Source organism: Hyaena hyaena, unplaced genomic scaffold, assembly GCF_003009895.1.
Source record: "Hyaena hyaena isolate Hyena2069 unplaced genomic scaffold, ASM300989v1 scaffold_13, whole genome shotgun sequence".
Lineage (NCBI taxonomy): Eukaryota > Metazoa > Chordata > Mammalia > Carnivora > Hyaenidae > Hyaena > Hyaena hyaena.
In genome coordinates, this window is record NW_024080645.1 from 6,471,482 (window position 1) to 6,484,426 (window position 12,945).

Consider the following 12,945-nt stretch of genomic DNA (forward strand, 5'->3'; position numbering starts at 1 on the left):
CCGGCGTGAACCCTGACCTTGGAATGCCCAACGGCAGCTCTTTAAGCACGTGCTTATGCCATTTTCCCAGAAGCGCTCACGACCTCGGGGGCGTCAGGACCCCAGCCCTCACCCCTCCGCTGCTCCTCGTGACGCCCAGCGACATTCGGAGGAGAGAACTGCTCTCGGCTTCGTGCTCCCGTGGGTGAGAGAATGCGGCCATGAGGGCAGGGGAGGGCGCTCCCCGGACACGCTCCTCTGCTCCGTGAGGGCCCCCTGTCTCCCCGGGACTCCGGGATCAGGGCGTGTGATGTTCACGCACAAGTCAGCATGAGTTTCCCCCGTTTGTAGAGATTTGTGGACCCCGGCGGACAGGCTCTCGGTCACTGCACATGTGGGTGCAGAGTGAACACAACTTCCCCGGGGACCCGTGTTGCCCGCGCTCTCGTCTCTTTCTCCTCCGGGGGCTCCCGCTGCTGGCATCACGGCCGGCCAGGGACGGGGTGACCCCCAAACACCTGAACCGCCGTGCGCTCTGGTGAGGAGACACGAAATCCACCCTCGGTCCCCGACACTTCTCTCGCAGACGCTAGGCCATGTCGGGCCCGTGTCCCCAGCCACCCCCTGAGCTCCAGGCGGTGACAGAGGTGTCCGTCACGTCACATGGCGCCCTTACTCAGCTCCGTCCCTGTGGGAGGCGCATCCCATCCGTGCAGGTGCAGGGAGAGGGATGGGGCCGCGTTCACACAGGCCAGGGCAACCGACCGGGCTTCCTGCCTCGTCCGACCCCCGCTCGAGGCCAGCCCGCCCGCCCCGTGCTGTACCTTCCCGTCCCATCGCACGGATGCAGGGCCCGAGGTGGGCAAGGGGGGAGGCGGCGGGGCCAGCCGGGAGCCAGGGACCTGCGCACACATAGGTCTGGAGCCCCGTCTGGTCCTGCAGTTTCTGATTCAGACATGGGATAATCCACCCGATTTCAGAACGGGGTCCAGGCTGCTGGTGTGAGCGGGACAGGGGTGCAGGCTGACGAGGGGCCGCCCCGCCCACGTCACCGGCTCCAGTCTCCAGGCGCGAGGGCGAGCCGCCCGAGCGCGCCCCACAGGCCCGTCTTGTCCGCTTCCCAGACTGTTGGCTGAGCTCCCCCGCAAATGGTCACTGGCCAGGGCCGCGGCTGGGTGGCCACGTTGGACACTTCCTGGCAGGTGGCACTCACGTAATGTGAAATGACCCCCTTCCAAGTGGACAGTGAGCCGTGAACAGTGCTCACTGACGGTGCTCACAACATCACCGTCTTCCTAGGAAGGAGTAGCTCCGACCCGCTTCGCCCCCCGCATCCACCAGTCTGCTCTGTGCGTCCGTGTTGCCCGTTCCGGGCGCCCACACTGAAGGGAATCACGGGACCCCTCCCCCGCAGGGACCGCCCCCCGTGGGTCCCTGCCCCGGCCCCCTGGGGGCTGTCTCAGCACTTCATTCCTTCTCCACGGCTGCATAAGTTTGCACGATGTATCTGCTTACCCGGCGATGGCCGTTCACACTGCAGAATCGACCGGGCCGCTGTCAACACTGCTGCCGTGAGGTTCGCGTGCAAGGGCGGAGTTCCTGTTTCCGGCCCTGGGGGTGCGCTTCACAGCGGGCTTGCCTGGCCGTCTGGTAGCCCCACACGTAACTTCTGGAGGAACTGCCGCACTTCCGCAGGGGCCGCCCCACGGACTGCCCGCCCGCGGCGCGGGGCTCCCATCGAAGACATCGGAGCCTGGGTCCAGCACTCACGGTTTGAGGAAGTCGGCTCCCCGAGGCATTTCCCCCTTTCACGCCGTCCACTTTCTCTTTCACACGCAGCCCAGGCCGAGAGCGACTGGGGGGAAGGATCTGCCCCGTGATGCAGACAGAAACTTCCCTGGCTCCACACGTCACCCTGCGTCACACGGTGCGGGGGCCGCGGGGCTCTGCCTGCCATCACCCGGCTGCCGCCCGGGGACCGGCCTCCAGACGGGGCTGCGCGCGGGCGGAGGATGGCGGACGGCGACTTTGGGTACGTTCTCATGCTGGCCCAGGACTACATGAAGCATGTCCTGCAGGTGACCCAGCCCGGGGCCCCGCCGAGCCGAGCCTCCGAGCTGCTCCAGGACATGGCCTTCTCCGTCCAGGGGGAGGTCGAGAAGAAGCTGCAGCCGTGTCTGGACAGGTTCAACGTGGCGTCGGTAGATGCCGCCAGGACAGTATTCCACCAAGTGATGGAGAAGGAATTTGAAGACGGCGTCATTAACTGGGGAAGGATTGTGACCATATTTGCGTTCGAGGGCATTCTCATCAAGAAGATTCTCCAGGAGCGAGTTGCCCCCGACGTGGATACGGTTAAGATTTCCTACTTTGTGGCCGAGTTCGTCATGCAGCACACAGGAGAATGGATCAGGCGAAACGGAGGCTGGGTATGTGTGGCGGGAACGTTTCTCATGGTTCTTACCTTTGAAATAGGAATTGACAGTTTCTCCCTAATTAGAAAAAAAAATCTATTATTTTCTTTGGGGGGGGTTATTTTTAAAGTTTTATTTTTTTAAAGAAAAGCTTATTTATTAAGAAAGAGGGGAGCAGAGAGAGAAGGAGAGAGAGAATCCCAAGCAGGCTCTGGGCCATGAGCCCAGAGCCCTGCACGGGGCTTGATCTCATGAACCGTGAGATAGTGACCTGAGCTAAAACGCAGAGCTGGACGCCTAACTGATGGGGCCGCCAAGGCACCCCTGACGTTTCTCATTTTAAAATAAGACATATCTGGCCCATTTCCAGTGAGTCCCAGAACTCTACAGCTGGATAGGTTTTATTCCTAAAGGCGTCGCCTGTGGGGGTAAGATTTGGGAGCGCCAGGCGCCCGCGGTGCGCCCGTCAGAAGCAGGGCCGAGCCCGGCGGAGGACACAGCTGTGGCCAGGCTGCCAGGACAACACAGAATTAGTACAGAAAGAGGTGCTGTTAGATGCTCTTATATTTGGGTATTTATTATTTTGCAAAAGACAGGCACATTTTTGCAAGTTCCTTGTTTACAAACTGATGTTCTTCTTTCCCCCCATTTTTCCAACATAAAATCTGGCTATTTAAGCTGCTGATAAAAACGCTAATGTGCTATAGCGGCCGCAAGTCACTGTTATCAAAGCCTCAGAGAGCCCGGACCGGGAGACGGAGCTGACTCTGTCAGAAGTCTTGATAAGGGGCCTTTCGCAGGGGGGCTAATGCTTGTCTTCTTACCCCAATATGCGTAATACTGACTTTTTAACTTTTTAAATGTTTATTTAATGTTTTAATGTTCAAAAGAGAGAGAGAGGGAGAGGGAATGAGCCGGAGAGGGGCAGGGAGAGAGGGAGACACAGAATCGGAAGCAGCTCCAGGCTGTGAGCTGTCGGGTCTCACCTGAGCCAAAATAGACCCTTAACTGACTGCGCCCCGCCCCCCTCCCGGAGCCCCGTAACACTGACTTTCTGTAAGTACTTCTGCCTCCATGGACCCTCCTTCCAGCCCCTGGTCCCAACCTCTGTCTCCCCAGAGAGGAGATACGCACTGTTAGCAATTATTTTACATGCAGATCTTACCTATTGAATATCTCTATAGAAAATATACACGCTACGTTTTTGTAAAAAAAAATTTTTATATGTATAAATAGTACATGGTGCTTATTCTGGTTTTTTTTTCACCCAAGGGTCTTTAAAATATTATTTTAACAAGTCCTACAAAAAAAAAAAAAAAAGAGTCCTACATCGATGCTGTTGTGTGTAAATGCCGTCGAATGTCCGGCCGTCTCTGGCTGACGGATACTCAGTTATTTCCAGTTTGCTCTCGCAGCGGTCCTTCCCAGTGCCTTTATCCGTGCCTTCCCTTGTGGGTGTCACGCTGCTGGGTCCTGGGACGTGTGCGTTGTTTGATGCCTCCAGGGGGCTGGGCCCAGGGGTCCCCGCACCCGCTGACCGGCTCATTTCCCTGATCCCCGGGTTCAGAAAATGCATCAAAGTTCTCTTGTTTTGACCCCTTCTCCGTTGATTGCCAGTGAGGTCGAACATCTTTCCATACGTTTACTGACCATTCGTAGTCTTTATTCGGCGAGTTGCCTATTCGTACTCCATTTTCCTACTTTTTGTCTTTTTCTCATTGATTTGTAGCCATTCTTTTTTGTATGTTTTTATTTTCATGTACTTTTATGTACAAAAATTATGTGCGGTAAATACCTTCTAACATGATAATTTTCTTTTTAAACTATAGCGGCAGAGGGCGCCTGGGTGGCTCAGTCGGTTAAACATCCGGCTTCGGCTCAGGTCACTGAACTCACGGTTCGTGGGTTCGAGCCCCACGTCGGGCTCTGTGCTGACAGCTCAGAGCCTGGAGCTGCTTCAGATTCTGTGTCTCCCTCTCTCTCTGACCCTCCCCTGCTCATGCTCTATCTCTCTCTGTCTCTCAAAAATAAATTAAATTAAAAAATAAATAAATAAATAAAAACAAAACCATAGCCGTCAGGCGCCTGGGTGGCTTGGGTCGTGACCTCACGGTTCGTGAGTTCAAGACCCACATTGTGTGAGCTCGAGCCCTACTCTGGGTGAGCCCCCTTTGGGTGAGCCCCAATTCTGTCTCTCTCTCTCTCCCCCTCTGCCCCTCCTGGGATTCTCTCTCTCTGCCCCTCGTTCACTTGTGCACTCTCTCTCTCTCCAAAAATAAAATATATATAAAGCTGTCTTTGGTTATTATAAATGTTTTATTTTTATTTTTATTTACTTTTTAAAGATTTTACTTTTGAGTAATCTCTACGCCCCCATGGGGCTCAAACTCACGACCCTGAGATCAACAGTCGCATGTTCCTCCGACTGAGCCAGCCAGGCGCCACTGGTTATTATAAATGTTGTAAATGTTGACGCAGCCACATTTTACGGGGTGTCCCCTGCATCTTGTTTGAGGCTTTCTGCTGTCACGAAGGGGCTTCCCGCAGCCGGTCCCCCTCCGCCCTCCCTCTCCCCCCAACTCAGACTGACTCGGGCTGGATGGAGCCCGGGGAGGTGGGGTCCGGCTCTCTTCCGCCGGCTCTGGGAAGCTATCCTGGGCGACGGGTGGGAATTCCCACTGTGCCACGGAGTTTCCAGCGAAGGCAGAACTCTAGCGCGGAGACGGCGTGCGAGCCTGCAGGGGAACCCAGTCCGCAGCTCCCTGGGCTCAGACTGTGTCCTGGCGCGTCACGCGGTACCGGGAGCACATACGTTGTGATGAACGTACCAAACACTTAACAGTAAACCGTCTGTTTCGTGAGCTCGTGGAGGTCCCCACCAGTGGGGGCACAGGGTCGTCCGAGAGTTTCTGGAAGTGGACTCGTCTCTGGGGGGGGGGGGGGCAGGATGAAGCCGTGCTGAGTGGATGCACAAATACGCAGGCGATAGCAGGCGTGCCCACGCACACGCAGCCCTCACAGGGCCCTCGGGGGCAGGCAAGCTGACGCGCCGGGCTTTCCCACCTGAGCAGCTGGGCGCAGAGACGTGTCGGACGCGCTCCGGAGGTGCCCCTTCTGGCCCACGCGGGGCGCGGGCCCGTGACGGGAAGGCTGGACCGTGGCCTGGTCCTACCTGTGTCCGCACGCGACGGGCCGGCGCGAGTGAACTTGCTCGTGAGGGCTCATCTCGGGGCAAATGGCAAATGGCTGCTCTACAGTCAAGGCTTCCTGACCCGCAGAACTCGGCCAGACGTGGCCGACCCGAAGGCACGGGGTCTCCGGTCCTGCCCTGCGTGCCCGTCATGAGGGGTGAGGGAGCAGGTAGCGCGCAGCCGGACGGTACCGACCTTCTACTTACTTTGCGGCTGTGATTAGAGACGTTGTGAAAACTTCTGGGCCGGGAGGGCAGAACGCGGGGCCGCCTGGGCACGGCGAGCGCCGACTGTGAGGCACAAGTGTAGGGTCGCCGTTAGTAGTGGTAGCGTTGCCGAACTTCCCGGATTAACCGATTCGGTCCTAAATTATACCATCGAGGATTAGATATTAGTCACCATCTAAACCAGATGCCCTGGATAAGCCCGTGTGTGGCCAGTGCCACTTGCAATGTGATCTGTCTCATTTCTGATTGGTTTGAGTCACCCTCCCTCCCCCGCTTCAAAGGGGAGTCAGGAGCGTTTTGCGAAACGTCAAGTAGCTGTGAAGGGCACCCGGGACATTCCGGGACGTGTAACCACACAATTGTGAAAAACACCCCAACACGGAAAGAAAGCCCCTTGCAAGGTAGGGGCGCCAGGCCGCGCTGGTGCTTTCCCAGTGACCGGAAGAGTCAGGAGGGCTAAGGCAAGCCGGGTTTTGCTCGGCTGGTTGTGGTCTTCTCTGATCCTCCAGCTCTGAAGGGGGTCTGTTGGTGCCGACCAGCGGGACGCGCAGACTCGGGCACGGCGCCGGGTGCCCTCCCAGCAGGGGCGTCTCAAGGGGCGCAGAGCGCTTCCCGCGGGGACAGGTCGCTAGCGGCCTCTCACATCCTTTGATTCCTTAGATTTGGGGACCACGTTCTCCTTATATTTCTCTCCAACTTTGACTTGAGATTTGAAGTCATTTACTGAAAAGGAAGGAGAAGCAGTTCTAGCCGCCCCCAACCCCGGCCCCCTGCCATGGACCCTTCCGGAACGTGCTCTAGCTTGGCCATCCCTCTCGAGCCCTCACCCTCACACCGTTCGGCCAGGACCCAGGCCAGTCCTGCTGGCCGCTCGCCCAGCGCATCCAGGCCACGTCTCTCTGGCCTGACGTCGGCCCGAGCCGCGTACCGGGCTCCATCCTCACCCTGCTACCGTCTGCTCCCCACACAGCAGCCAGAACTTGAATTCGCTCCTGCCCTGACCTAATGGGAAGCCTCCCAGACACCCCTTCACCCGGGAGCAAGCATAAAATAAAGTTTTGACTGCTGAATCAGAGCCCTACCTGGTCCGGCCCTATACCCCCAACTGACCCCATTTCCTGTGAATCTTTCCTTTGCTCTTATAGCTCCAGCCTCCCTGGGTAACAAGCTAAGCACACTCTGCCTCAGGGCCTTTGCACTTGCTGTTGCCGAGCCTGGAGCCACCAGGGGTCTGCATCGGCCCCGCTGCCCTTCCCAGGGGTCCACGCCACGGTTGTCCTCGGGGAGTCTCCCTTAGCCGTCCCGTCTCTGACGGCACCACCACTGCTCTGCCCTGTACCCTGCTGAACTCGCTCCTACCTGCTTATCTGTTCCTTGACTTTCTCTGGGACGAGAAGTCGAGCTTTGTGAGGCCAGGGGTCCTGCGTGTTTAGTTCACCAGTTTGTTTCCAGGGCTTCAAACACTGCCCGGCATGCGGCTGATGCTCAGTAGATATTTGTCGAATGAGTACGTGGAGTGAATATCACCGGGGAAACGTGCGGATAACATTGTGGTGTCTTCCTAGATCTAAACACTTCTGAGGATCTGGGTTTCTTTGAATTATTGATGCAGGACATTATTTTATGCTGTCGGCTTTCTTGAAGCCAAGGTCACTGAATCTAATGAAGTATTCCCCGAAGCAACCAGATCTGGGCGCTGCTGCTTTATTCCCACATTACGGACAGGACGTCGAATCCCTATTTCTCTATTTTCTTTTTTTTTTTTATTATTTTTTAAATTTTTTTTCTTAATGTTTTATTTATTTCTAGGAGAGAGAGAGAGAGACAGCGTGAGCAGGGGAGGGTCAGAGAGAGAGGGAGTCACAGACTGAAACAGGCTCCAGGCTCTGAGCTGGCAGTCAGCACAGAGCCCGACGCGGGGCTCGAACCCACGAACCGCAAGATCATGACCAAAGCGAAAGTCGAACGCTAAACCGACTAAGCCACCCAGGCGCCCCTATTTCTCTATTTTCACACGATGGTTTTAAGATACGAATAGCATCACTGAAAATGTATTTTTGAAAGAAGAAACACCACTCGTGCCCCGTAACCATCTGCGTGCGTGCGTCCTGTGTAGTTACGACTGAGGTGAACGCAGAGCTCTCTCACGTGAGGCCACGAATATTCTCAGCGCTGCCTCACGTCTTCCACACCAGCATGTGTAGCGCCTACGGAACATCCCAACTTCACGCACCATAAGTACTTAACCGGTTCCCAATAGTTAGACAGTTGGGCTGTCTTCCTTCTAGAAATAACGCGTCACGGCCGCCCTGGGTGTGTTTCCGCCCCTTCTCGGAGCAGGCCGCCTCACCATCAGTGTCTGACGGTGGACTGACTGCCCGTCGTGCTGATCTCGGGACACATACTGCTTCCGGAAAGCGCTCTGCCAACGGAGGACGTCACAGCAACTCCACCAGCAAGGGGGCAGGACCATTAAACAAGATCTGGGGGGTTTCACAAGACACGAAACAACAAGATCAATTTAATAGGTCTAAGAAACAGGGAGACCGTATTACCACGTGAATTTCTTTAGTTGCTGGTAACGTTGAGTTTTCCTCACACCCACTGTGCGTGATTCATGTGTGTCTTTTCAACACTTAAGGGCTCGACATGATTCTCTTACCCTTGAATAAGCCCTTTCATGATGAATATAAATATTTTCCTGGTCAGTTCTTTTCTGTTTTCTTATTCTGTTAAAATACACGTAACATAAAAGGTATGGGCTTAACCACTTTTAAGCGCCCACGTCAGCAGTATTAAATAGTCGCACTGTTGTGAGGTATCAGCAGCATCCACCCCCAGGACTCTGCGCCCCCTGAGCACGAGCTCCCCACCCCCCATCATGGTAACCACCATCCTACTTTCTGCGTTTATGGTTTTGACTATTGCGAGTACTTTGTGTCGATGGGGTTACTCAGTGTTTGTCTTCTTGTGACTGGCTCTGCCCGCTGAGCACGACGTCCATCCACGTTGTAGCAGCTGTCAGAACGTCCTTCTTAAGGCTGAGCGCCATTCCACCCTTCGGTAATCCACTCATCAGCGGGTGGACGCTTGCCTTCCTTCCATGTCTTAGCTACCATGAATTCTCTCCTATTAATTTTAGCTATAAAAAGCTTAAAAAAAAGTTTTAAAAAATTTTCTTTTTTTTTTTTAAATGTTTTATTTATTTCTAGGAGAGAGAGAGAGACAGCGTGAGCAGGGGAGGGTCAGAGAGAGGGAGTCACAGACTGAAACAGGCTCCAGGCTCCGAGCTGGCAGTCAGCACAGAGCCCGACGCGGGGCCTGAACCCACGAACCGCGAGATCATGACCCAAGCGAAAGTCAGAAAGTCGGACTCTTAACCGACTAAGCCACCCAGGCGCCCCTAAAAAAAAAATTTCTAATCTTCTAATATCTGGATTCATCCGTTATTCCCCTTTTTTCGTGCTCTTTAACTGAGAGGTTGAGTGTCTGTCGGATGATGTGCTAAGTGCCCAAAAGTGGCCACTGTCCTGGTAAAAGCCATTCAAGAGCGTCTTGTTCCCTTCCCAGGAAGGGAAGCAGCGAGGGGCGCGTGGGAAACGTGTGCGTGTGTAAAGGCGGGAGGGAGGAGGAAGGAGACAGAGGAACAGCATGTTCCCTCCGTTAGGCCGCGACAGCGGGTGCTCAGAGCGTGACTCTGCACCTGACGCTGTGTGGACAGAAGCTGGCTTTCTTGGGCAATCCCGCAGAAGGAAGACGCCCCCGGGGGCGTCTGCTCGGGAAGAGGCCCAGGGACCCGGACAACAGGTCTCTTCCAGCCCCAGGGCAGAGTCACCTGGGCCATGAGCTGCTTGAAGGGACTCGTCCCCTCAGAACCTGAAACCGGCTGGAGGCAGAGCAAGTGTTTAGTAGATGAACATTTAAAAACATTACTCTACGTTTTCTAATCCTTCGGGTGGTGGCTTGGAAACTTGCAGAAGGAAAGAACAGGGCTGGCGTCTAGAACGGGCCCGGGCGCCGGGAAGCTCAGTGACTTTAGGTAGCTTACGTGTGGGGGTAACAGAGGCATCAGGCTGGGCGATCCCAGAGTCTGTGCGGTCAGGACGCTCTGTGGGTTTAGGTCAGAAATGACAGTGGGCCCTGCCTACTCTGTTGTCTGAAAACTGGCTCTCGGCCTTCTGGGGCAGTCCCTCCGGCGGAAAATCCCCGGGGCAGGTGTCTGTGTGCAGCCGTGCTCGGGAAGCCGCCTGTCGTAGGCTCAGAGCCACTGCTTGACTCTGGCTCTCTTGTGGGTCCTCAGGACTCTGCACAACACCGTTGACAGACAGAGACGCAGATCACAACCCCAGACAATTGGAAACGAGGGAAAAAATGAGACTTTCTCTCCTCCAGAGCTGCGCGTCCAGTGTGGTAGCCGCTCGGCACCTGTGTGTGCCCAGCACTCGCGGTGTGGCTATAGTGTCAGTGCAGATGCGCTGCGGGCACGAAGCGCACATCGGATTGCAAAGGTTTGATATGAAAGATACAAAATATCTTAATAATTTTCATACTGGTTCCATACTGAAATCATATTTTAGGTGAATTAAATCTATTTTAAAATTAATTTTACATATCTCCTCTTTAAAAGATGTAGCTGGGGGCGCCTGGGGGACTCAGTCATTGAGCAACTGACTTTGGCTCAGGTCAGAATCTCACGGTTCGTAGGTTCAAGCCCCACGTCGGGCTCTGTGCTGACAGCTCAGAGCCCGCTTTGGATCCTCTGTCCCCCTCCCCCAGCTCTTGCTCTCAGAGGTCTCAAAAATGAATCAACATTTAAAACAGTTTTTTTTAATTAAAAAAATTAAAAACGTGGCTGGGGCACCTGGGTGGCTCAGTCAGTTGAGCGTCCCACTCTTGATTTTGGCTCAGGTCATGATCTCACCGTCTGTGGGTTCAAGCCCCATGTTGGGCTCTGTGCTTGGGACTCTCTCTCCCTCTCTCCCTGCCCCTCCCCTGCTCCCTCTCTCTCTTAAAGTAAATAAATAAACTTAAAAAAAAATGTGGCTGGTAGATCCTTAAGCTTCCCCCTGTAGCTCCCACGGTATTTCTGTGGGTCGGTGCTGCCCAGAGAGGCGCAGAGTAGGACTGTGGGGCAATGATGTGATGGACAAGGTGACGCCAGTGCGGGCGTGCAGGGGCCGAGTAGCTGCCTTTGCTGAGTGGGGGTTTGCTCTCCATCCCCGTACACCGCCTCCTCTGACTTTTAAAATGTGAAATTTATTCAACAACAGGAAAATGGCTTTGTAAGGAAGTTCGAACCCAAGTCTGGCTGGCTGACTTTTCTGGAAGTCACAGGAAGGATCTGTGAAATACTATCGCTCCTGAAGCAGTACTACTGACCGGCCAGAAGAAGCGAACGCTCCGGATTGTGAAACCTGCCTAGTTTTCACAGCACTCACTCCCGCCGAGCAAACAACCTGGGTGATGTAAATCGATCTTGCAGAGTTACGGGAATTTTGTTCTCGTTTTGATGAATAAATTGTATTTGTCTCAGTATGTAATTTGTGTCCTGCTTGAGCGTCGAGCAGAAGGGCAAAGCCCAAGACAGGGGACGGGGATTGAATTAAGGGGATGGGGGGCCGGGGAGAGGGTGCCTCTTCTGCCCTGGTGACAGGTGTGCCCGTGACCCAGAAGTCATTTTCCGAGTCACCCCTCCGACTGCATGGGGGTGGGGTCTACATCCTGCCTGCAGGTGGCCCCGGGGCCCCGGGCGCTTCAGGTTTTTCGCTGACCTCTCCCCACCCCCACCCCCGTCCAACGCTGCCACCCGGCCCGCCACCCAGAGCTGACGGACACGGCAGCCAGATGCGGAGGGGGCTCTGGGCAGTCGGAACAGAGACGGGTAAGTGACTCCATGCTGAGCCACAGTCAAACCTTCCCCTTAGAAAATGTCACAAATTACACAGTTGTGTCCCTTCTTAGATCCTGAGCTCAGGTCTTGAGGTCGGTATGTTTGACTGCAGTGCAGGAGGGCCTTACTCCGTTCTAGACCCCCGCTCTCCCTCCTCCCCCGCCGCAGGGGCTCGCGCTGGAAGCACTGACAGATCCCGTAAAGACACCAGGCCCTCCCCCTCTCAGCTCCGCGCTTTCACGGGGGATTCGGTTAATTTGCGATTTGCTTCCTCTGGGATCCTTTTTTTTTTTTTTTTTTTAAGACTGATTTGAAGAAAACCCTTCAGAAATCGCTCTTAGAGTCGGGGTCAACTCCACACACCTGCACACAGATTCCATACACACTCTCAGTGCCCCCGGGGTCAGGCTCCCGGTGCCCGACGCGCAGTGCAGAGAACCAGACACCGCAGCCTGCGTTTCTGTCTTTTCTCATCTCATCTCGTATCTTATCCCATCTCACACAGGTAAGCGCAGGCTGGAGTCTCCATCCCCTGTGCCCCGCCCCACCTCCTCTGGTGACCATCAGTTTGTTCTCTGTAGTTAATAGTCCCTTGTGGTTCTTCTTCTTTTTTTAAATTTTTTAACTTTTATTTATTTTTGAGAGAGACAGACCGCACGGGCGGGGGAGGGGCAGAGAGAGAGGGAGACACAGAATCCGAAGCAGCTCCAGGCTCTGAGCTGTCAGCACAGAGCCCGACGCGGGGCTCGAACCCATGAACCGTGAGATCATGACCTGAGCTGAACTCAGATGCTCAACCCACTGACCACCCAGGCGCCCTGAGTCCCCTGTGGTTCTTAACGATGGGGATTAGACACTGGGGCAAGTCGGCAGGAAACACTCTTTGCAGAAGTAACTCTGGCTTATCACCCAATCCCATCTGAGAGCCATGTCCCTGGGGATCATGTCTGCCCGTCTCACCTCGGCGCCCCCTCCCCGCTCAGTGTGTGAGGTGCTCCCACCCACCGGCAGGAATCGGCCGAGTGCAGGGGGGAAGCATCAGGAATGGACACGAGGAAGCGCATTCGGGTTCAGCCGGCTGGGGTGTGTTTGCACAGGAGCCCACAAACCCTGACCTTTAAACCGCAGTGATCTCATTAACCAAGTAGCACCGGGAAATCCGTGACATTTCTGGCTGGGTTTTTGACTTGGTCTTTCAAAGTGCAGCTCCCTGTGTGTTTTATTACAAAAAAAAAAAAAGAAAG

General features: G+C 55.0%; 1 protein-coding gene across 1 annotated transcript; it reads left to right on the plus strand.

Moving 5' to 3' along the window:
• The first annotated feature begins 1,716 nt into the window (after positions 1-1,716).
• On the plus strand, positions 1,717-11,346 carry BCL2A1 (BCL2 related protein A1). The gene is made up of 2 exons (XM_039217122.1): positions 1,717-2,408; positions 11,082-11,346. The coding sequence occupies exons 1-2, from the start codon at positions 1,992-1,994 to the stop codon at positions 11,187-11,189; spliced, it is 525 nt and encodes a 174-aa protein (XP_039073053.1). The 5' UTR covers positions 1,717-1,991; the 3' UTR covers positions 11,190-11,346.
• Positions 11,347-12,945: the final 1,599 nt, after the last annotated feature.